Source organism: Cervus elaphus, chromosome 9, assembly GCF_910594005.1.
Source record: "Cervus elaphus chromosome 9, mCerEla1.1, whole genome shotgun sequence".
NCBI classification, from domain to species: Eukaryota; Metazoa; Chordata; class Mammalia; order Artiodactyla; family Cervidae; genus Cervus; species Cervus elaphus.
In genome coordinates, this window is record NC_057823.1 from 17,977,968 (window position 1) to 18,002,276 (window position 24,309).

Genomic DNA, 24,309 nt, shown 5'->3' on the forward strand with positions numbered 1-24,309 from the left:
GAGCAGCAGGGAACCCCAGCCGCACCCGTGACCTCCTCCCTCCTTCTGCTGATGCAGCACACATGGGGTCTTACCCTCACCAAGTGAGTGCTGAGGCCGCAGATACTGAAGCCCTGGGTGCTGAGACTAGGTGGGTTTTCCTGACTGGAAGGCAAGAGAAACAAGGTGTTGAGGTACTGACCCGGCTGGAGGCCCAGAAGGCCCCACTCACCCCCCTCAACCCCCAAGTCTCAGTCTAGGAGACTCGAGGGGAGGGCTGATCCCCCCAGGGTGCTGGCTTCAGGGTGGGCTGCATTCTGGAGACGGTCTAGGGGTGGGGGTGCCGTCAGGCCATCGGGAGACCCACAAGGAAGGCTCGGCCCCCACATTGGGGGTCCTCCCATGGAGGGTGGCTGTGTTCCACTGTGTGCCACACCTGGGGTCCGTCTGTCCTGACAGAGCCCCAGGCAGGGCCCCGGCCAGGGGCGCTCACCACAGGGCACCCTGACCACCTTCATGCGGTCGGCACTCCCTCCTCTGCGGCCTGTGCTCCACGCTCAGGCCCACATCCTCCTGGGCACCTTGAGGACGATGTAGGCCATGGCTGTGAACAAGTGCCCACCCTCCAGAATGCAGGCATCCCAGAGCCTCAGGGTCAGCAGAAAGGGGGGGTCTGTGGGGACAGAGGGCATGGGAGGGGCCACTAGAGCAGGGGACAAGGGGTCCCAGCACAGGGTTAGAAGCCCCATCTGCCTCTGGTCCCTGCAGTCCCACCGTTCATCAGACAAGGTCCCAGAGCTGCTCATCTGGCTGGACAAAGGTGTTCCCACCAGGCCTCTCAGGGTCCTTAGGGCCTGACAGCACACCAGCTAACCCTCTCGGTGGGGACACCTCAGCAGATCACGATGATGGCTCAGCTGCACCCCAGGTTGACCCACCCTTCCCGAAGGGAGCCAGGCAGAAACGGTGGGTCCCTGGGACTTCAAGGTGCCCTGGGCCCCCACCAGGAGGGCTCTGGGCTGTCCTTGGAGCTCCCCAGGAGGGAGTTGGTATATCTGAGGGTGGGGTTTGTCCCTCCCTGGGCAACAGGAGTGGGAGACAGGGAGGCCTTAGAACCCAGTGTCCCTGGGCAGCCTTACCTGGTTGATGAAGCAGTGCATGAACCACATGTCCACCCTGCGGACATCTGCTCTAAAGCAGGGCAGGGGGTGCTCAGGGCCTACCGGCCCTGCCAGAAACCTATTTCGGGACCCTGTACAGCCACCCTCAGGGGTGGTGGACATGCTGTCCATGGGCCTGCTCAGCCCGAGCTCACCCCTGGCCGCCCCCAGGAGAAGGCGAATGAAGCCTGCAGGAAGCCAACTCCCCGCAGTAGCCATGGGACAGCACCTCTGGGCGGGGCGACAGTTGTACTCACATGTCCCTTCAACTTGGGGAGGGCTCTGCCGAGAATGTGCTTGTGATGGGCCTGGAATCTTAGCAATTTCAGGAATCCAGGGATGAAGACTTGAGGAGCCCCCAGACCCCCACAAGTCAGAGCCTGGCCCAGAGGGGAGTGGAGTACCACAGGAGCCCCCAGTGGTGACCTCCACCTGTGGGGCCCTCTTGAGCCCTGGCTGGACATGCTCTTCCCAGGCAGGACAGCCTGTGAGGCCAGGGCAGAGGCCCTGCTCCTGGATGCCCAGCTCAGCTGGCGCCCTGGGCAGAGGGGTGGGCAGGCATCTGGCCCCGGCATGCCGTCCCCACAGCAGCCACGGTGGGGGATGGCGGGCCTGGTATGGAGGGGTAGGGAGTGTGGCCCCCAGGGGAGGTGGTGGTGTGTGCCTGGCCACCTCCTGGCCTCTGCAACCCTGCTGGGGGCAGATGAAGTGGTGCTGCTGCCTGGGCTTCATCGGCCGTGGGCTTGCGGGGCACCTGGTGGATGGCAGGCTTGAGGCAGAAGGACCAGCAGGGAAGGAAGGAAGGGTGGTCTGCATGAGGCTGGGACTGAGGGCCGAGGCTCCAGAACCCAAAGGGCAGTGTGGCGAGCCAGTGCCCTTTGCTGATGGGGAGGTAGCCTGGGCCAGGGTCCCACCACCCCCCTGCAAGGAGACCCCAGGTCCTGAGGCTTGCCCAGCCGTCCTCGGCTACCTACCGCCAATGGCGTGCTTGTCGTCAGTCATCAGCTGCACCCGTGCCCAGAAGGCCTCCTCTTAGTTCAGGAACATCAGTAGGACAGCCACGACCTCATTCATGCCCTGGAAGTAGCCCACCTCCTGCAAGAGCCAGACGTGTGTGGAGGACCCACCTGGAGGCCTCTCTGTCCCCTCCTGACGCTCCGACCTCTGCTCCTGGATGCTCCTGATTCGTAACCAGCAGGAAGACCCCCTGGAATGGGCAGGACCTAGGCGTGTGGATATTCTCAGTGTCCTACATGGAGTAGGCCACCAGCACGTGGGACAGGGCCTGCTGCCTGGGGAAGGGGACACAGGGGCTTCTTTCACACTGATGCTCTTAGTTTTATATTGTCTGACAGAGCCTCATGACAGAGCAAGTGTGTTTGAGAAATGAGCCCCCAAAGCCAAGGAGTCCTGGGGCCACCCTGCTTTGGGGCCAGCAGGGCCCCTCAGTAGAGACATCTCACTGAGAGGAGCGTGAGGGGTCTGGGGTCACCACTCGGGCAGCACAGCCCACTCCTGCCTTGTTGCTCTCAGCCCCGTTGTGGCCAGACCCCTCTTCTCTCTGGGATGGGAGCTCTGAAGAGTGTCTCTTGGTCCAGAGTGAGCTTGATCTGCAGGCCAGTAGCCTGCAACCTGAATCGGTCGTGGCAGAACCTTCTCTCTTGCCTGCCCATACGTGTTTTCCCTGACTGTCAGTATCTTCAACCCACCCCCAGTTACCTGGATTGGAACAGCTTGTTCAGAAAGCATGAAGTGTTGGGAGATGTGATCTCTAGGTGCGTATTAGGTGATTACAGTAAATGCTTCAGGTGTAGGAACAGGTTCCAGGTCACATGTAAAAAAAGAATCCCGCTTCTTTTTTTCTTTTTGCCCAATGCTTGGCTTGCGAGATCTTAGTTCCCTGACAGGGATGCAACCTGGGTCCTCTGCAATGAGTGTGGAGTCCTAACCACTGAACTGCCAGGGAATTCCAAAGAATCCTTGTTTTTAAAATGCATACTAGCGGCGGTAGGTTGGGGGGGTTCCCTGGCTGACCAGGGGTTAAGAGTCTGTTCTTCCACCACAGGGGGCATGGGTTTGCTCCTTGGTCAGGGCACTAAGCTCCCACAAGCCACATGGCGTGGCCAAAAAAGAGCATAGTGAAAGCCTAGGGACGGGGTGAGGCCAGAGGTCTTGAGTCCGCTGTGAAAGGCATGTGCTGGTCAAGGATGTGGTGAACGCAGGAGATGGGATGGAACTGGGTCCCTAAGTGATGGAATTTGGGGTTCACCAATCTATTTTTACAAATGATAGAAACTGTAGAAGTAGAAATATGCAAGTAACACCATCAAGATGGGGCGTCATTTTGAGCCCTCTAACCCGAATTCAGTCCGTCTGAGCTCCTGTCCAGCCAGGTCTCTGCCGCCTGGAGCCCTTCACCTCCCGCGGCTGCCCCGCCCCACTCTCCCCTCCCCAAGTGCCACCTGCCGCGTGCCCTCCACCTCTGCCCGGGCTCCTAACGTGCCTACTCGCGCCACGCTCGAGGCTCACCGGTACAGCCAGGACGGGCGGGGGTCGACACCCTGCCACCCCAGCTCCAGACCCAGGCCCACGGCCTCCCAGCCAGGAACCTGGGGACCCACTTGATTCCATATCGCTCCTAGAAGAAGAGGTTATTCCGGAAGGTGCGGTTGATGTCTACGTCAATGTGCTTGACATCAGCACAGCACCGCCGGGCCGGCTCTTTTACGCGCTGTGGGCGGGGCCGAGGGGGCGGGGCCAACGTCAGGAGGTCCTGACCCACTGGACCAACCGCCACAACTGCCGCGACGCGGGGGCGCTGCGCCGCCGGAGGGACCGGAGCTCTTTTCTGCAGAAACCTCATTCCGCTTGTTTCTGAAGCCAGCGGGGCTCACGAGTGACGCCCCCGTCCAAGGCCCAGAACCCCGACCGTTAACAAGGTAACGTCCAGGCCCTCTGGACCCCTCCTCCGCCTCCTCCAGGGGCCTCCCAGGTGACAGCTCCCGCCAGGCCCTGAGCCTGGTCCCGGGAGGCGGCTCCCAGGTGCGGGGCAGGCGGGGAGGGCGGCTGGGCCTCTGCTTCCTAACACCCTCTGGAGTGTCCCTGCCTTTAGGCGGTAACAGGAGGGGCGGGGCGAGAAGAGGGCGGGATGGGGTGGGCGTGGCGAGGACAGACTCCAGTTCGCTGCCTTGCCTTCTGACAGTCACCTACTCCTCTTTTGGCACCAGCTCGACTCAGGGGGCTCGGGCTCCCAACACCCTGACTCTAAAAACCGCCCAGGAGGAGCGTGGAGCCCCACAGCCCGACACCTCCATCCCCCACCCTTGGGGATGGGCAAGGGGTCCCCAGGGGCAGCCCGCCAAGCTCCTGATGGCCTGGCCTGTTGCCCCTGCTCAGGTGGACCGGCCGCACCTGATATTTCCTGATGTTCTCCGCCTTCACCTTCTCCAGGTCCAAGAGCAGAGACCAGGCCTGCCCTCGCACTGGTGGAGGGATGCCCATGGACACCCTTCGGCACATCTATGGGGGAGAGGCGGCCCTGAGACAGATGTGGGCACCATGCCAGGGAGGAGACGGAGCGAGAGGCCTGTGGAAGATGCTGCAGGGGGGCAGGGTCTTCCTAGAGCTGGGCCTGATCTTCCCAAAACTGGGAGTGGAGAATAGCCCCAACTGCTCCCTCCCTGTGGGGTCCTGGGCTGGGCTGGCTGCCACCCTGGCATCAGTCTCCCAAGCCTTGTGGGGGCCAAAGGCTAGTGCCCTGCAGGGTCAGGGTACTCAGCTTTGTACCTTCTTGCTGCCCTCAGCCTTTTTATTTTTGCCAACTCCTCAGCTTCTTCACCCACTTGTCGGCTCCCTGGAGGTCCTGGGCTTTTTGCTAGAAAATAGGACATGCTGGTGGTGTTCTAGCTGCCAGCTCCCTAGGGTGGCCCGAATGGGCGTGAACTCAAGGGCTCCCAGGACAGGCACAGACCCCTCACAGACCAAGGACACTTCAATGGCTCTGGGGTGTGGAGCAGCAGGGAACCCCAGCCGCACCCGTGACCTCCTCCCTCCTTCTGCTGATGCAGCACACATGGGGTCTTACCCTCACCAAGTGAGTGCTGAGGCCGCAGATACTGAAGCCCTGGGTGCTGAGACTAGGTGGGTTTTCCTGACTGGAAGGCAAGAGAAACAAGGTGTTGAGGTACTGACCCGGCTGGAGGCCCAGAAGGCCCCACTCACCCCCCTCAACCCCCAAGTCTCAGTCTAGGAGACTCGAGGGGAGGGCTGATCCCCCCAGGGTGCTGGCTTCAGGGTGGGCTGCATTCTGGAGACGGTCTAGGGGTGGGGGTGCCGTCAGGCCATCGGGAGACCCACAAGGAAGGCTCGGCCCCCACATTGGGGGTCCTCCCATGGAGGGTGGCTGTGTTCCACTGTGTGCCACACCTGGGGTCCGTCTGTCCTGACAGAGCCCCAGGCAGGGCCCCGGCCAGGGGCGCTCACCACAGGGCACCCTGACCACCTTCATGCGGTCGGCACTCCCTCCTCTGCGGCCTGTGCTCCACGCTCAGGCCCACATCCTCCTGGGCACCTTGAGGACGATGTAGGCCATGGCTGTGAACAAGTGCCCACCCTCCAGAATGTAGGCATCCCAGAGCCTCAGGGTCAGCAGAAAGGGGGGGTCTGTGGGGACAGAGGGCATGGGAGGGGCCACTAGAGCAGGGGACAGCGGGTCCCAGCACAGGGTTAGAAGCCCCATCTGCCTCTGGTCCCTGCAGTCCCACCGTTCATCAGACAAGGTCCCAGAGCTGCTCATCTGGCTGGACAAAGGTCCCACCAGGCCTCTCAGGGTCCTTAGGGCCTGACAGCACACCAGCTAACCCTCTCGGTGGGGACACCTCAGCAGATCACGATGATGGCTCAGCTGCACCCCAGGTTGACCCACCCTTCCCGAAGGGAGCCAGGCAGAAACGGTGGGTCCCTGGGACTTCAAGGTGCCCTGGGCCCCCACCAGGAGGGCTCTGGGCTGTCCTTGGAGCTCCCCAGGAGGGAGTTGGTATATCTGAGGGTGGGGTTTGTCCCTCCCTGGGCAACAGGAGTGGGAGACAGGGAGGCCTTGGAACCCAGTGTCCCTGGGCAGCCTTACCTGGTTGATGAAGCAACCTGGTTGATGAAGCAGTGCATGAACCACATGTCCACCCTGCGGACATCTGCTCTAAAGCAGGGCAGGGGGTGCTCAGGGCCTACCGGCCCTGCCAGAAACCTATTTCGGGACCCTGTACAGCCACCCTCAGGGGTGGTGGACATGCTGCTCAGCCCGAGCTCACCCCTGGCCGCCCCCAGGAGAAGGCGAATGAAGCCTGCAGGAAGCCAACTCCCCGCAGTAGCCATGGGACAGCACCTCTGGGCGGGGCGACAGTTGTACTCACATGTCCCTTCAACTTGGGGAGGGCTCTGCCGAGAATGTGCTTGTGATGGGCCTGGAATCTTAGCAATTTCAGGAATCCAGGGATGAAGACTTGAGGAGCCCCCAGACCCCCACAAGTCAGAGCCTGGCCCAGAGGGGAGTGGAGTACCACAGGAGCCCCTAGTGGTGACCCCCACCTGTGGGGCCCTCTTGAGCCCTGGCTGGACATGCTCTTCCCAGGCAGGACAGCCTGTGAGGCCAGGGCAGAGGCCCTGCTCCTGGATGCCCAGCTCAGCTGGCGCCCTGGGCAGAGGGGTGGGCAGGCATCTGGCCCCGGCATGCCGTCCCCACAGCAGCCATGGTGGGGGATGGCGGGCCTGGTATGGAGGGGTAGGGAGTGTGGCCCCCAGGGGAGGTGGGGGTATGTGCCTGGCCACCTCCTGGCCTCTGCAACCCTGCTGGGGGCAGAGGAGGTGGTGCTGCTGCCTGGGCTTCATCGGCCGTGGGCTTGCGGGGCACCTGGTGGATGGCAGGCTTGAGGCAGAAGGACCAGCAGGGAAGGAAGGAAGGGTGGTCTGCATGAGGCTGGGACTGAGGGCCGAGGCTCCAGAACCCAAAGGGCAGCGTGGGGAACCTGTGCCCTTTGCTGATGGGGAGGTAGCCTGGGCCAGGGTCCCACCAGCCCCCCTGCAAAGAGACCCCAGGTCCTGAGGCTGGCCCAGCCGTTCTCGGCAGGCACTTACTGCGCATGGCGGTCTTCTCATCAGTCATCAGCTGGAACAACCCCAGAAGGTGTCGTCCTCGTTCAGGAACATCAGTACGGCCACGACCTCATTCATGCCCTGGAAGTAGCCCACCTTCTGCAAGAGCCAGACGTGCGTGGAGGACCCACCCGGACCCCACCTCTGCTCTTGGACGCATCAGCGCCATGGCCTGCCATGGCCACCAGGGGTCCCTCCCCTCCTTATTCTGCAGAAAGGTCTTTCTGCCAATGGAAACCCACCCCCAGGATGGGAAAGAGGGGCGTCCCAGTGACTCACAGCAAGGAACGTAGCCTGTTGGTGCCACTGTACAGTGAGAGGTCCGCATCCTCCCCTGGTTCCTCTGAAGACCTTGCATGGCCCAAAAGCCAGAGGGGGCCGAGAGATGCCAGGAAAGGCAGAGCAGGACAACTCCCCACCCTGCATCCCAGGGGCACAGCACCAGGCCCGCCTGACTCAGTGGGATCTGCCTGGGCTAGGATCCTGCCTGGGCCACCTGGTCCCATTTGCGGGGACCCCCACCTGAGCCATACCTGCTTGTCCTGGGGAGGATGTCCACTCAGGCTCGCTCTGCTCAGCCTTGGCTGTGACCCCTACCTGGAATGTGAGTGCTCTTGCTGCCCATGGTTCCCACTGGGCTGTACCTGTGCACACCTGGCAGTGGGCCCCACCTGGGCCTCACCTGCTCCTCCTTGGTGGGATCATCCACCAGGGACATCCCTTCTCCTGTGGGCCATGTGGGCTGTCATGGCCCACCTGGGCCTCACCTGCTGCATGCTGACTGTGCTCCCGGCCTGAGCTGTACCTGTTCCTACTGGTGACCATCCTTACGTGGAGTTCCCTGGTCTACCCAGGGATGATCTCGGCCTGGTCTCCCCTGCTTATCCTTGGCGCTGATTCCTCCTGGGACATGCCTGCTTCTGTGGGCTAGGATGCTCACCTGGGCTGCAGTGATTCCCACTTGGGGAATGTACCTTTTCTGATGGGTGATGATACCAGTTCTACCTGGCTAGGATCCCTGCTGGGTCTCAGCTGCCTGTCCTTGGCTCAGATCCCTGCCTGGGTGCACCTGCTCTTGTCTATGATCCCTGCTGGGGTCTCACCTGCTCATATTTTGTTATAATTTCTTCTCATTCCAAGGCTAGTAGGGTCTCCAGCTTCTCCATGTTGGATGCTGCAAGACAAAATCCATGTATTCCAGTGCCCTAAAGAGCTTCAGAGACCCAGCAAGTGGAAGTTGGCTCCCTGTTGGCAGCTTCCTGGTCATAGGGGGAGAAATCAGACATTAGTGCCTCCTTAGTGGGTGGGATCCCCCTTGGCGATCATGGCTTGCATCCACACCTAATACTTCCACTTCTAGACTTCAGGACAGGGGTAGACCTTTCTCCAAAGTCCACCCAGCTTTAGAAAACAAGGCCAACAGTCTCAGGGGGAGTTGCTGAACCTCATCAGCCATCAGGGAGATGCAAATCAAGACCACAGGGCACACCACTTCTCATCCCTGGAAACTTTATTCCCAATAACAGGATGTGGAGAGATTGGAACTCTCCTGTACTGCATGCAGGAAATGGTGACCCCAGCTACACTGTGGATGGGTGAAATCAGGCACAAGAGACCATATATTGTATGATTCCATTGATTTGAAGTGTCTAGCATTGCCAGGCCCATACAGACAGAAACTGGATCGGGGGTCCCCAGGGCTGGGGGATGGGCGAGGGGTGGGTATCTGCTGATGGATAAGAGACTTTTATGAGGTGGTGACAGGAGGATGTAGTGGGGACGGTAGCAGGAGTCTGTAAAATAAAGACCTCTGGTCTACTTGAGCTAAAGTGGATGATGTGTGAATTTCAGAGAAAGCTCTTTGAGCCCGATTTGCCCCAAGAGCCCTGAAAGTGGCAGAGACTTCACTTAGATTAAAACACAACCAGGGGCTCTCATGTTCTAGGGCAGTAGCCCTGAGCCACTGCCCACGGGGCTTTTCCTGGGACCGAGCCCCCCTCACCACCCCCGCACCCCCCACAGGATGGCCCCTCTTGGGAGGCAGAGCAAGGACTGGGGACCAAAGGCACTAGGAAGAGAGATGGACCTAACTCATAATGGACCTAACTCACTGATCCTGGCTGGTGAATGGGCTCAGGCAACACATCAGCCGATCAGAAGGGTGTTGTTTGGGAAAAGAATGACTTATTTAGCCTCAGGCAGCCTCTCTGTGCTGCTGAGACCACCCTTCAGTCCACAAGTCTGAACAAGGCCAAGGGGGAAGGGCCTCAGTTCCTGGACTCGCACAGAAAACCATCAAGAACATGGCTGGAGAGTGTAGAGCTGGTGACACATGGAGAGGATGGGGGACAGTGCACTGCACAGGGTGAGGCCCTGGGTCCCCACCCCCCAGCCCACAGGCCACACGAACTCACGTGGCCAGCTTGCCCGATCTGGGGCAGGACAGACAGAATGCCTCTGGGATCCAGGACACGGGCACAGGCTTGAACCCACCGGGCTCTGGAGATGCCAAAGCTCTGCCCTTCTCCCCTCATCCTCCTCCATCCACACCCCCACCCCTGCATCCCCCCACCTCTTCCCCTCAGCTTCCATCGCTTCTCCATCCTCCCTACCCCTCCATCAGCTGCTATACAGTCCTCGGCCAGCCCCAGCCCCTTCCTCCTCCTCCATTCTCCACATGTCCCCCACCCCCAGACCTTCACCTCACCATCCACCTCAGCCACCCGTCCTCCTCCCACTCCTGCTTCCTGCCAGCCTCCCCCTCCTCCTCCCCCTTTATGTTTCCTGCACTTCCTCCTCTTCCTGTCTCAACTCCTCTGTCCCATTCACACTCCTCCCTCTATATCCATCCTCCTGTACTCTGCTGTCCTCTGCCTCCATCTTCCATCCATCTTCTCTCCTGCATCCTCTCTCCCCTCCTTCGTGCTCTCCTCTGGGTCAGGTGTGGAAGCTCTGAGACTCCTCACAGGGACATGGGCATCTCTGGCTGCAGCCCACTCCCTCCTTGGAGCCCCGAAGGCACTGCAGATCCCGGCTGTTGTTCAGTACTGGGGGTTCAGCATCACCTCTGCCAGGAAGGCTGGAGTCACCCACCCGGGGGCCTCTGTCCCCAAAGAATCTAGAAGAGACGAGATGATGCTTTTACCCATCAGACCTCTCACTGCTAGAGATGTGTCTCCTTGATGGAAATGCACCCAGGGACAGGGCAGAAGAGATGGAACAGGGCAGGCGGGGGTCAGAGCAGGTCAGAGACACAGGGGCCTCCGAACGAACACCTACAGGCATGAAACAGAGTGGGTGTGGGCAGCAGGCAGAACTGAGGGGTCGCTGCCTTTCCATCCCACAATGGGGGCCAGGTCAGAGGTCAGGGGCAGCACTGAGCCCATACACCTGAAGGCCGGGCATGGAAGAGGAGCGTCTTGTCCCCAGGTAGGGGAAGGTGACCAGGGACTGGTGTCACCCGGCACCGGCAAGTGCAGGTCCTAACCAGAAAAGCATGTAAGCTTAAAAAGCTCAAAATTTCACAACAGGGGTCCGGCTGCAGAGCGAGAGTTATGGCGGCCTCTGAGGCAGTGGAGGCGGATCCCGCGGCTCTCGCCTCGCGTGCCCCGGCTGTCCCGGCGGCCGCAAGGGGTGCCGCCGCCGCCTCAGGTCCTTGGGGTCCCCCCAGGCAGCTGAGAGGCAGCCAGCCTGACGGTGGCGAGGCAGCAGCCCACGGGTTCAGTTTCGCCGGCCCCGGAGCTCATCCAGCCGCTGGTGAGCGAGCTGTCCTAGGCCGTGAGGACCAACATCCCGTGCATGGTGCGCAGCTGTAGCAAGATCCTGCCCAACAGCCCCGCGCTCAACATGTACCGCCTGTGGGATGGCATAGTGAATCCAACAATAAGAAAAGATTTGAAAACCGTACCGAAATGCTACGGCTGCTGCTGCTAAGCCGCTTCAGTCATGTCCGACTCTGTGTGACCCCATAGACGGCAACCCACCAGGCTCCCCCGTCCCTGGGATTCTCCAGGCAAGAACACTGGAGTGGGTTGCCATTTCCTTCTCCAATGCAGGAAAGTGAAAAGTGAAAGTGAAGTCGCTCAGTCGTGTCTGACTCTTAGCAACTCCATGGACTGCAGCCTACCAGGCTCCTCCGCCCATGGGATTTTCCAGGCAAGAGTACTGGAGTGGGTTGCCATTGTACCGAAATTCTACTGTTGTCCAATTGAATGATGCCCTAGAGGCCCTGACAGACCATTTTCTCAATTTTCTCTCGTAAAATAGCAGTTTATGAAAATGCATGCTGAAAAGAAGCATAAATGTAGTAAGGACAGCAATTCGTATAGCACTGAGTGGGCCCTGAAAAGACATGCAGAGGATTGTGGCAAGACCTTCCGGTGCACGTGTGGCTGTCCCTATGCCAGTAGGACTGCATTACAGCCCCACATCTACTGAACTGGCCATGAGATCCCTGCCGAACACAGGGATCCACCTAGTAAGGAAAGGAAAATGGAAAACTGCCTGTACAGCCAGAAGTTGTCCAGGAAGACTGTTGGATCACTGAGCAACCAACCAGTTCCACGACCAGATGCTCCAGAACTAGAAAACTTCAGAAATAAGGCTGGTGGCTTCTTCTGAAGACTCTTGCAGCTCTAATGCCAAACAGCAGACTCTTCCAGCAGCTCCAAGGTACCCTCAGATGTTGCTTTTACCAAAGCCCAGAGTGGCTTTGGTTAAACTCCCCATCATGCAATTTTCTCCTATGCCTGTCTTTGCGCCTACAGCCGACTCATCAGCCCAGCCTGTGGTGTTGGGTGTCGACCTGGTGCCATGAAATTACTTGCCTTCTCCATTGGAACCCTGATCCTCGGCCTAGTTTCGGAGCCCTGCTCTCTTAAGGAGAGCCTCCCTCTCTTAAAAGTAAATGCTGTTGCTGTTGAGCTGATTAGCACAGGTGTTCAAGTGAACTTGGGTAAAAGTCCATTTAACCCATTACAAGAACTCGGAACACATGTCAGAAGAACAGCATTTCTTCAATCAATGTACAGACAGACCTGTCCCACACCACACCACAATTTATGCCATTTGCACCGTGGGTCAGCCCTGACTCCTCTGTGTCACCCTGTTCACAAACTTATTTGACATTTGGTTTCCAGGTTTCCCTTCCCATTAGTGTTCAAACTCAGACTTTTTTGCCCAGTTCTAAGGTAACCTTATCTATCACTGCTCAGACTGATGCATTTATAGATGCCAGTTTCCAGCCAGGTAGGATCTCCAGAGAAACTCAGACCAGTGGAATGCAGCATCCAGCAGATGACCGAGTACAGATGGACCAAGTTGTAATGTGTGGAGACATTTTTGAGAGTGTCCATTCATCATATAGTGTGTCTACAGACAATATTATAAGCAGTGGCTTAGTAGCAGAGATTGTAACTCATGACTTGTTACCTCAGAACCACCCTAAAACTTTAACTCAAGATATTGAGAAATCCGCACCAATTATAAACTTCAGTACACCGAATAGCATGCTTTCATCACAGAACACGACATGTAATCAGACTCCGACCATGGATTTATTCAGTGACCTAGAAAACATCTTGTCAAGCAACCTGCCTGGTCAGATGCCGGACAATTGTAGTCTTTTGTCTGGCACAAATACTGGACCTGACACTCAGCTCCCATCTGGCCCAGCCCAGAATCCTGAAATTGATTTTGATGTCGAAGAGTTCTTTTCAGCCTCAAATATCCAGACGCAAACCGAGGAGAGTGAGCTTAGCACCATGACCACTGAGTCAGTCTTGGAGTCACTGGACATAGAAACCCAAACTGACTTCTTCCTTGCAGACCCCTCTACACAGGCCTACAGTTGTAGGGGAAATTCTAGCTTCTTAGGCCTTGACATCTTTGACACACAGACACAGATGGACCTGAACTTCTTTTTCGACAGTAGCCCTTGTCTGCTGCTGGGAAGTATCCTGAAATATTCCAGCCTTTCCTTGAGTAATGATTCATCTGACACAGATACCCAGACTGACGGAATCTCCACTGCTAAACATCTGCCTGTCCTGGAAAAGAAAGTTCAGTTGGACAGTGCCGAAACACAGACCATGAACTCTGGCTTTGAAACTTTGGGGAGCTTATTTTTCACCAGCAATGAAACTCAGACAGCAGTGATGACTTTCTTCTGGCCGATCTGGTCTGGAACACAATGGAATCTCAGTTCAGCTCTATCGAAACCCAAACGTGTGCAGAGCTACACCCAGTCTCCAACTTCTGAAAGTGGAGTCCACATGGGGGATGGATTCATGGTTCCCTTCTGGATTTAGAAGATGAAGAACGAGGACAACAGTATTAACTCTACTGAATGTAGTCGATGATGCAGTGACTTTGATTCTTTGAGGTTCTTTGCCTTTTTGTACTTGTAAACATGAAGTTTGTGTAAAAATTTGTGAGTGCATTATAAAGTGTAAGATGTTGCTCTAAAATAAAAAAAATTAAAAATAGGGAATTCCCTGGCAGTCCAGTAGTTAGGACTCCATGTCTCCACTGCCACAGGCCCAGGTTCAGTCCCTGGTTGGGAAACTAAGATTCTGCAAGCATGGGGTATGGCCAAAAAAATATATATGTGTGTACATACAGATAGATAGATATAGATACCTCCAGGGAATCTTCCCAACCCAGGGTTCGAACCCAGGTCTCCCACATTGCAGGCAGATTCTTTACCAACTGAGCCACCAGGAAAGTTCCATACAGTAGGACCTTGTTGTTTATCCATTCTATGTACGGTAGTTTACATCTATTTATCCAAAACTCCCAATACATCCCTCCCCCACAGCTCATTTATTTTTATCGTCCACTGTACGCCATTGTCTGGATGCGCCACCGTTTGTATATCCGCTCACCTATTGTAAAAGGTATCTTTGGAGCTGATTTTGCTGGCAGATTATAGCCGACGCCACGGAGCGTCTCAGGACGGGTTGTGGCATGAGATGACCACCAGAAGGCGCCAGAACCTCTTCTCTCTCACCAGGGCTGCACCAGTCATTTCCTCTGCATCCTGGCCCATGGTTACTGCACTAGAGTAGACTGGGTCTTTTGCCTCCAACTAGGATTGATCTGGTGGGCTTCCCCTGCGGATCAGATGGTAAAGAATCTGCCTGCAATGCAGGAGACCCAGGTTCGATCCCTGGATCGGGAAGATACCCTGGGGATGGAGAAGGAAATGACAACCCACTCCAGTATCCTTGCCTGGAGAATCCCATGGACAGAGGAGCCTGGCGGCTACAATCCATGGGGTCGCAGAGTTGGACACGACTGAGCAACTAACACACACACACACACACACACACACACACACACACACACAGGGTTATGGGGGAATTACTGGAGGGAGAAATTAAGTTGGACTTGTTTCCTTTGGATTAAAAAGCAGGGTTTCATGACTGGATGTTGTCCCTGGAAGGGATGGGGGGAGGATAGATGGGTCAGGGTGTAGTCAGGGTGTATATGGGGTGGTTTGTAGTTCAGCATTTATGGGGCTTGTCCAGAATCTTGCCCCCAAAGAAGCTAACTGAAGAGTCAGCTGGATCTGCCATCTGTAGAGATGAGCTTGGTGTTGGTGGGTGGGGGGTGGGGAGCAGGGAGGAAAAGCAGCCCTAAGTCTGATTTCCCGGGATGGCAATCCCTGACCCAAGGATGCTTGTGTCTGGCTGGATGAAAAATCAGGGGCCCAGCAGGAGGGAGGTGGCTTGGGATCCTTGGGTCTGAGGTCCCCCTCCCCTTTATATAGTGACCATGTTAAGTGGCTGGTGAAGGCAGCGGGTGGATCTGCGTTCCCAAGGGTGTGCAGCCTGCCTTGTTTTTACCCTGTGTTGTCAGGGCACTTTAGGGAAGATAGCACCTGTTCCAGAAATACTGACTGATCTTTTTCAGAATGTATTTATTAAGGGCTCAGAATAAGAACTTCCCTGGTGCCTCAGATGGTAAAGAATCCGCCTGCAATGCAGGAGACCTGGGTTTGATCCCTAGGTTGGAAAGATCCCCTAGAGGAGGGCATGGCAACTCACTCCTGTATTCTTCCCTGGAGAATCCCCATAGACAGAGGAGCCTGGCGGGCTACAGTCCAGGGGGTTGCAAAGCATCAGACATGACACAGCGACTAAGCACAGAAAAAGGAATCTTATGCCTACAAATATTTATTTTTTAATTAAAATTTTGGGGGGCTGTGCTGGGTCTGCAGTTTCTGTGCGGGCTTTTCCCTACCTGTGGTGAGAGGAGACGACTCTGTAGCTGCCGTGCTAGGCTTCTCACTATGGTGACTTCTCTCGTGGAGCACAGGCTTCAGTAGTTGTGGAGCAGAGCTCGGTCGCTCCAGCATGTGGGATCTTCCTGGATCGGGGATTGAACCCGTGACTCCTGCATTGGTAGGCAAATTCTTTACCACTGAGCCACCTGGAGAGCTCACAAATAGGTTTTCAATTATGAATTCATAGTAAATTATTATACACTGAATCCTATTGAGAGAAAATTAGGCAAGAGGAGAAGGGGACCACAGAGGATGAGATGGTTGGATGATATCACTGACTCAATGGACATGAGTTTGAGCAAACTCAGGGAGATGGTGAAGGACAGGGAAGCCTGGTGTGCTGCAGTTGATGGAGTCACAAAGAGTCAGACATGACTGAGTGGCTGAACAACAACAAAGCCTTGTAAGTGTTCCCATGAAAACGTGAGTGAAGCTGGAACTTTAAATTTATGTATTTAGCCGTGCCTCACTGCATGTGGGATCTTAGTTCCCCCACCAGGGATCAAACCTGTGCCCCCTGCAGTGGAAGCACAGAGTCCTAACCACTGGACTGCCAGGGAATTCTGGAAGCTGGAGCTTTTAAACTGTTTATCATTTCTCATTTCCTAGTCTCTTGTCCTCAGCCCCTTTTAAGGAAAATGATATCAGCTCATTCTGGTGAATCCAGAGCAATTTGGACAAAGATAAATTGACTCAAAAGAGGATTAAATGAAATCTAGTTCCTATCCACCCCCCGTGGCACTTGGGTTCCTCAGACACTCACACATCTTATCAATAGAGAAAAAACTAGAGACTTTCCTACCTGTTCAGCACTTAAGACTCCATGCTTCACTGAAGAAGGCATGGATTCAAATCCCTGCTTGGGGAACTAGTGGTTACCAGTGATTACCAGTGTGGAGAAGGATGGGGTAAGTGGCAACATAAGGGTAGCAGAGTAGGAAGTACAACCAGTATAAAATAAGCTACAAGGGTATATTGAACAGGTGGTGCAGTGGTGAAGAATCCACCTGCCGATGCCTGAGATGCAGGTGACATGGGTTTGATCCCTGGGTCAGGAAGATCCCCTGGAGTAGGAAATGGGAACCCACTCCAGTATTCTTGCCTGGAAAATTCTGTGGACAAAGGGGCATGGCAGGCTGCCGTCTATGAGTCGCAAAGCGTTGGACACGACTGAGTGACTGAACTCACACGCATGGGAAATAAAGCCAATAATTTATAACTATAATGAAGTATAACATTTAAACATCGTGAATCACTATATTGTACACCTGTAACTTATATAATGTTATACATCTACTGTAATATAGGTGTAAAAAAAAACCCTGGGGAACTTCCTTGGTGGCGTAGTAGATAGGAATCTGCCTGCAAATGCAGTGGACATGAGTTTGATCCCTGGTCCTCACACATCGGTGCCATGTGCCACAACTACCAAACCCACACTCCAGGGCCCAGAGCCACAACTACTGAGCCTGCACGCTGAAGCCCGTGCACCCTAGAGCCTGTGCTCAGAAACAAAGACGCCACCACAATGAGAAGCCCATGCACCGCAACTAGAGAGTAGCCCCTGCTCACTGCAACTAGAGGAAGCCCACAGGCAGCAATGAAGACACAGTGTAGGTGAAAAGAAATACATAAAAAAATAAAATTAAAATTAAAAAAACAACAACAACAAAGAATTTCCTGGAGGTCCTGTTGTTAGGACTCCAGGCTTCCACTGCCGGGGACCCAGGCTCAATCCCTGGACAGGTAACAGATCCCACAGGGCATGCAGTGTGGCTTAAGGGAAAAAAAAAGGGTACAAAACATACAAACAAAAATGTTACCTAAATAGCCCCCTGCCTCCAGGGGCCAGAGGTCGTGAAGTTTGCTGGGGAGTCCAGCCCGGGATGGAGGAGACCTCAGGGGTAGGTAGGGGCGTCCCAGGCAGAGGACACAGTGTGGGTGGGCTAAGACCACCAGGTCACGTGGTCTTGGGCCCTCGTACCAAGCTGGACTTGGGCCTTGGTAGCTGGGATGGCCTATGTATTTTGTAAAAATTAATAACCCTTTGTTTTATAGTTCTAGGTTTACAGAAATACTGAGAAATGAATACAGAGTTTCCATATACCTGCCCAATTCCCCTACTCCTCCCCTCCAGTTTCCTCAGTTATTAACATTTTGCAGGAGTGTGGTGCAGCTGTGCTAAAGAATGAAGTAAGACTGAACCTCAATGGACGTGAGTTTGAGCAAACTCCGGGAGATAGTAGAGAACAGGGAAGCCTGGCGTGCTGTAGTCCAAGGGGTCACAAAGAGTCGGACACAACTGAGCTATTGAACAACAGCAAGATTGATGCATTATTAGTTAAAGCCCATAATTTAGAGTGGGTCTCACTCTTGGTGTTGTGCAGTTCTATGACTTTTGAAAAATAATGATGACTATCCACCCAGTATTGTACAGAAGAGTTCCATTGCCCTAAAAATCCCCAGGCCTCCACCTGTTTCTCCCTCTGTCCAACCTCCTGGCAACTACTGAGGTTTTACCATCTCTGTTGGAGAAGAAAATGGCAACCCAGTATCCTTCCATGGGAAATCCCATGGACAGAAGAGCCTGGTACCAGAATGTCCTATGGTTGGAGTCATATGATATACAGTGTTTTCTGACTGCCTCCTTTTATGAAGTATATGGGCACTTAAGGTACCTCCATGTCTTTTCATGGTTTGATAGCTCTTTTTCTTCTTTTCGTTTTTCAATATGCTCTTTTGTTAATTGTGGTGAAATATACATAACATTTGGGCTTCCTAGGTTGCTCAGTGAGTAAAGAATCCATCTGCAAGTGCAGGAGACGCAGGAGACATGGGTTCGATCCCTGGGTCAAGAAGATCCCCTGGAGGAGGGTGTGGCAACCCACTCCAGAATCCTTGCCTGGAGAATCCCGTGGACAGAGGAGTCTGGCGGGCCATAGGGTCGCAAAGAGTCGGACATGACTGAAGCGGCTGAGCACACACTCAGGCACACACTCACACATACATGACATTTACATTGTAATCATTTTTAAGTGTCCCGTTCAGTGGTATAGGGTACATACAGTTACATTGTTGTGTGGCCATAGTCAACTATCCATCTCCAGAACTCTTCTTATCTTGTGAAACTGAAACACTGTCTTCATTAAAGATAAACAGCTCATTTCTTCTTTTATTTAAAAATTTTATTATGGTAAAACTTTTGTTGTTGTTCAGTTACTAAATCATGTCTGACTCTTTGCGACCCCATGTACTGCAGCACGCCAACTCCCCTGTCCTCTGCTGTCTCCCAGAGCTTGCTCAAATTTGTGTCCATTGAGTCGGTGATGGTATCTAACCATCTCATCCTCTGCCGCAACCTTCTCCTTTTGCCCTCAATTTTGCCCAGCATCAAAGTCTTTACTAATTAGTCGGCTGTTTGCATCAGGTGGACAAAATATTGGAGCTTCAACTTCAGCATCAGTCATTTCAATGGATATTCAGGGTTGATTTCCTTTAGGATTGACTGGTTTGATCTTGCAGCAAAATATACATAACATAAAATCTACTGTGTTAACCATTTTTAAGTATATAGTTCGGTGACAGTAAGTACATTCACACTGTCGTGCAACCCTCCCCACCATCCACCTCCAGAACTCTTTTCATCTTCCCAAAGTGAAACTCTGTCCCCTTTAAACAGTCACTCCCCATCCCCCTCCCCCAGTCACTGGCCCCCACCTACCTACTTTCTGTCTCTGTGAATCTAGGGACCTCCCCTTAAGAGAAATCTTACAGTATTTGTCCTTTCATGTCTGGCTTATTTCACCGAGTATCATGTCCTCTAGGTTTGTTCATGTCATAGCAAATGTCAGAAGTTTCATCATTCATTAAAAATTTTTTCTTATTATTTATATATTTGGCTGTGGCAGGTCTTAGTTGTGGCATGTTGGATCTTTGATCTTAGCTGGGGCATGTGGAGTCTTTATAGCTGTGACATTTGAACTCTTAGTTGCTGATTTAGCTCCCCAACCAGGGATCAACCTGGGGCCCCCTGCATTGGGAGTGAGGAGTCTTAGCCTCTGGACCACCAGGGAAGTCCTAGAAATTCCTTTATTCGTAACAACTACTGATAAAGAAGGACTTACTTCTGTCACACTGATAATTGTTTTCTATATACCTTACAGCTCTTTTGTCTTTCATTTCCTGCATTACGTTTTCTTTTGTGTTTAATTTTTTTAGTGAAACATTTAAATGCCTCTCCTATTTCCTTTTGTGTATATTCTATAGCCATTTTCTTTGTGGTTACCATGGGGATTGCATTCAACATCCTAAAGTTATAATACTCAAATTTGGATTCATGACAGCTTAATGTCAATAACACACAAGACCACCTCTTCACGGTTCCATCCCACTGTTTTTCAGTTGTTGGTGTCACAGAATCACATCTTCAGACGTCATGCGTCAAAAAGCATCAACCAATAAATGTTCAAATACATTAACCTCAAGATTTCCCTGGTGGTCCAGGGGTTAAGAATCGCCTTACAATGTAGAGGACATGGGTTACATCCCAGGTCCAGGAAGATCTGACATGACATGAAGCAACTAAGTCCGTGTGCCAGTACTACTGAGCTCGCAAGCTGCAAGCAGTGAAGCCCATGCACTTAGAGCCCATACTCTACAACAAGAGAAGCCATCGGAGTTAGAAGCTCTCATACCTCAACTAAGACCCAGGGCAGCCCTCATTCGTGTCCGACTCCTTGCGACTGTATCCACCAGGCTCTTCTGTCCATGGGATTTCCCAGGCAAGAATACTGGAGTAGGTTGTCATTTCCTTCTCTAGGGGATCTTCCCGACCCAGGGACCGAACCTGCATCTCCTGCATTGGCAGGCAGATTCTTTATCACTGAGCCAGCAGGGGAGCGCGAGGTCCCAATAGCCATAGATTATATTTAGGTTTTCTGCCATCAAAATGCTACATCTTTTTCAAAAAGCAAGATTCCTAATTGTCTCTACTCTTGATACCAGAGCTCGGAGGCTGTTCTACTCTAGCATGTGGTCGCTGGAAGATACTTTCACCTGTAGGATTTCAGGCCATTCTTCTGTGAAGCTCTGCTTTGAAATGCCAGCTTGCAAAACAGTTGAGATCTATTAAGAAATTTTCTGCTCTTAAAACCTAGTGAACTTGATCTACAGAGACAGAGGTTGTTTAAATGGAGATTCAAACTGTGAAGGTACCTTTTTCCCTTGCAGGTCTGCCTTGGTCCCTGTGCAACCACGTTCTTGGGGAGATGAAGGTGATGCTGGTAGGGTACGATGTTACCATGGCGATGACTGGGACTGATCCTACGAACCGTGTTCTTGGAGCAATGTGAGCGACACTGGTAAGGTATAATGTTACCATGGAGACAGCTGGGCCTGGTCCTCTGAGCAGCAATCATTCTAGCTATCATCCTGGCAAAAAGGGTGAGAAGAAATTAATATGCCAGCAGCTCCAAGGACACGTGACTGCTACAAATTCTGTGATAGTCTGCGTTTCTACAGTCCATGAATATCTCCTGGAACCACTGTGAAGATGCAATCTGCAAAATCGCCAGAGAGGTTATCAGGAAAATCTTCCAGTTCACCCTCTGATGAAGGTTTGTTACAGATCCACAGCCTGATAAAGCAGAGATGTTTGTCGCCTTTGTCTTAGAGCACAAACACAAAAGAAGAAAGAAAAAGAACAAAAAAGTTCACCTCAGCATCAGTCTTTCTAATGGATATTCAGGGTCAATTTCCTTTATATATATTTTTTTTCTTTTTTTCAATTTCCTTTAGGATTGAGTGGTTTGATCTCCTTGCAGTCCAAGGGACTCTCAAGAGTCTTCTCCAGCACCACAGTTTGGTAGCATCAATTCTTTGGGGTCTCTTTTACAAGGGCACTAATTCCACTCATGGGGGATCCACCCTCCTGACTTAACCCCTTCCCAAAGGCCCCGCCCCCTAATACCAGCATCTTAGGTGTTAGCAACTTAACACATGAATTTGGGGGGAATGCATTCTGTCCATTGCAGTGGTTCATCATCTTCAGAGGAAGAGAATTCACTATGGACAGCAGCTATGTTAGCGGCCAGCTGATGCATACTGAGGACCCAAGCCTTCATCAGAGGCACATTCACAGCCTGATCCTTGACAATACACCAAGTGCCTCAATACTGGAAGAAGATCTTTTTTAAAAAAATATTCTCCACTCTGCATCCAATAAAATCTCTGGCACTGGGAGGCAGCAAAGAGTTCCAGTCCTGCCCTCATGGGATTTATCATTTTCTTTAAAAAAATTTTTATTTATTTGGCTGCGCCATTGTGAATAACGCTGCTTAGAATGTGGGCATGCACATGCTGCAGAACAACTAAGCCCATGTACCACAGCTACTGAGCCTGTGGTCTAAAGCCTGGGAGCCACGACTACCGAAGTCCATGTGCCCTAGAGCCTGTGCTCCATAACGAAAGAAGCCACGGCAATGAGGAGCCCAAGCCCTGCAACTAGCAGCTTCTGCTCTCCACAACTAGAAAAACGTCTGAGGAACAACGAAGACCCAGGACAGCCAAAAATAATATCTATAAATAAATTCAAAAAATATTAAAAAAAAAAATAGGGACTTCCCCAGTGGTCCAGTGGGTAAGGCTCTGCACTTCCACCACAGGGGGATTGGGTTCACTTCCTGGTTTGGGAACTAAGGTCCCACATGTGACTCCTGAGCCTACAGGCTCCAGAGCCCACATGCCACAACAAAAGATCCCGCATGATGCAACTAAGACCCAACACAGTCAAGTAAGATAAATAAATGAATACATATTTGAAAAACACAAAAAAACAAAAATACGGACTTCCCTGGTGGTCCAGGGGTTAAGACTCTGCACTTCCACTGCAGTGGGTGTGGGTTCAATCTCTGTTCAGGGAACTAAGATTCCCAGGTGCTCGGTAATGCAGCCAGAAAAAAATAAAACAAAAAAGAATAGCAGATCTTCACACACTTGGGCTGGGCCCAGTGCACCTGGACACACAGGTTCAGCTGCTAGGGAGACGGGATGGCAGCTGCAAAACCACTTCTGAAACACGATCCCCTGGAAGCTGCAAATCTTACTGATGCAGGAGTCAGCTGTGCTCACCCACTGGCTCTGTCTCTCCAGTTCCCACTGTCCCCACTCTTTGTCTTAAGGCCAGCTCCCTCTTCAGGCGTCACCTGCAGCATCTTTCTAGCCACGTACACCTTCCCAGTTTCCGGCTCCTTGCTATACACCCCGCCTTCAGAGCACGTGCTGCAGAGGGGAGGTTGCCGAGGGGTTTGTTCATTCAGCTTTTTCACGTCACGTCCCCAGCCGGACACACAGACATCAGGGACCTGGTCGGTCTTCTATACTGCAGAGATATCTGCTCAACTGCAGCCACCATACTAATTTTAAAGTTCTAGACTTTTTATTTTCAACTTCAGAAATACTTCACATTATTACTAGTGTTTCAAAAAATTCAACATGCATTTATTATTGTTTTTTCCTTTTTGAATCTTTTCTTTACATTTTTATTTTTTATATTATTTTCTTGTCATTCTTTTTTTTATTATTTTTAAACTTTTCTTAAAAAATTCTTCTTTTTAGTTTCTAATTGTTTTTTAATTGTTATTTGACCATTTGGCTGTGCAGCATGGCATGTGGGATCTTAGTTCTCCGACCAGGGACCAAACCTGTGCCCCTGAAGTGGAAATGCACTGGATCACCAGGGAAGTTCCCTCAACATGCATTTAGATTTATTCACAATTATATAAAATCCTAAAAGATGATGCTGTTAATGTGCTGCACTCAGAATGCCAGCAAATTTGGAAAACTCAGCAGTGGCCACAGGACTGGAAAAGGTCAATTTTCATTTCAATCTCAAAGAAGGACAATGCCAAAGAATGTTCAGAATACCCTACAATTGTGCTTATTTCACATGCTAGCAAGGTAATGATCAAAATTCTTCAAGTTAGGCTTCAGTAGTACTTGAACTGAGAACTTCCAGATGTATAAACTGGGTTTAGAAAAAGCAGTAGAACCAGAGATCAAATTGCCTACATTCCTTGGATCATAGAGGAAACAACAGAATTCCAGAAAAACATCTACTTCTGTTTTATTGACTATTCGAAAGCTTCTGTCAGTGTGGATCACATCGAACTATGGAAAATTCTTAAAAGACATGGGAATACCAAACCACCTTACCTGCCTCCTGAGAAATCTGTATGTAGGTCAAGAAGCAACAGTTAAAACCGGATATGGAACAACGGACTGGTTCAAAATTGGGAAAGGAGTACGTCAAGGCTGTATATTGTCACCCTGCTTATTTAACTTATATACAGAGTACATCATGTGAAATGTTGGGCTGGATGAATCACAAGCTGGAATCAAGATTGCTTGGAGAAATATCAACAACCTCAGATATACAAATTATACCACTCTAATGGCAGAATGTAAAGAGAAATTAAAAAGCCTCTTGGTGAAGGTGAAAGAGGAGGGTGAAAAAGTTGGCTTGAAATTCATCCTTAAAAAAAAAAATAAGATTATGGCATCCAGTCCCACCACTTCATGGCAAGCAGAAGGGGAAAAAGTGGAAGCAGTGACAAATTTTATTTTCCTGGGTTCCCAAATCACTGTGGACAGTGACTGCAGCCATGAAATTAAAAGACACTTGCTTCTTGGAAGGAAAGCTATGACAAACCTAGAAAGCATATTGAAAAACAGAGACAT

The 24,309-nt window shown here is 52.4% G+C and overlaps 1 protein-coding gene, 1 long non-coding RNA gene and 1 pseudogene across 23 annotated transcripts in view; 2 read left to right on the top strand and 1 right to left on the bottom strand.

The window, feature by feature from the left end:
* Positions 1-24,309, bottom strand: part of LOC122699517 (basic proline-rich protein-like) — a 48,973-nt gene that overhangs the window by 6,532 nt on the left and 18,132 nt on the right. For 5 of the 22 annotated variants that reach the window (XR_006342626.1, XR_006342623.1, XR_006342625.1 and 2 more), the window contains exons 3-10: positions 20,788-21,003; positions 15,531-15,683; positions 8,390-8,460; positions 6,548-7,883; positions 5,230-5,293; positions 4,926-5,013; positions 1,397-4,658; positions 81-144 (exon numbers count right to left, since the gene is read on the bottom strand). Coding sequence is in view for 14 of the 22 variants with exons in the window: in XM_043911554.1 (XP_043767489.1) it covers positions 1,119-1,294; positions 6,446-7,289 (1,020 nt within the window). In the remaining 8 variants the exon portion in view is untranslated. Of the gene's footprint in view, positions 1-74; positions 145-1,118; positions 4,659-4,925; positions 5,014-5,223; positions 5,294-6,445; positions 7,884-8,389; positions 8,461-10,060; positions 10,405-14,170; positions 14,399-15,530; positions 15,684-20,787; positions 21,004-24,309 lie in introns of those variants that run through there. The other 17 variants (XM_043911560.1, XR_006342624.1, XM_043911565.1 and 14 more) reach the window with 17 other exon arrangements.
* On the top strand, positions 3,943-5,043 carry LOC122699519. Its single transcript, XR_006342630.1, has 2 exons — positions 3,943-4,078; positions 4,590-5,043. It is a non-coding gene; the product is annotated as an uncharacterized LOC122699519 (long non-coding RNA).
* On the top strand, positions 11,368-13,545 carry LOC122699516 (annotated as a pseudogene).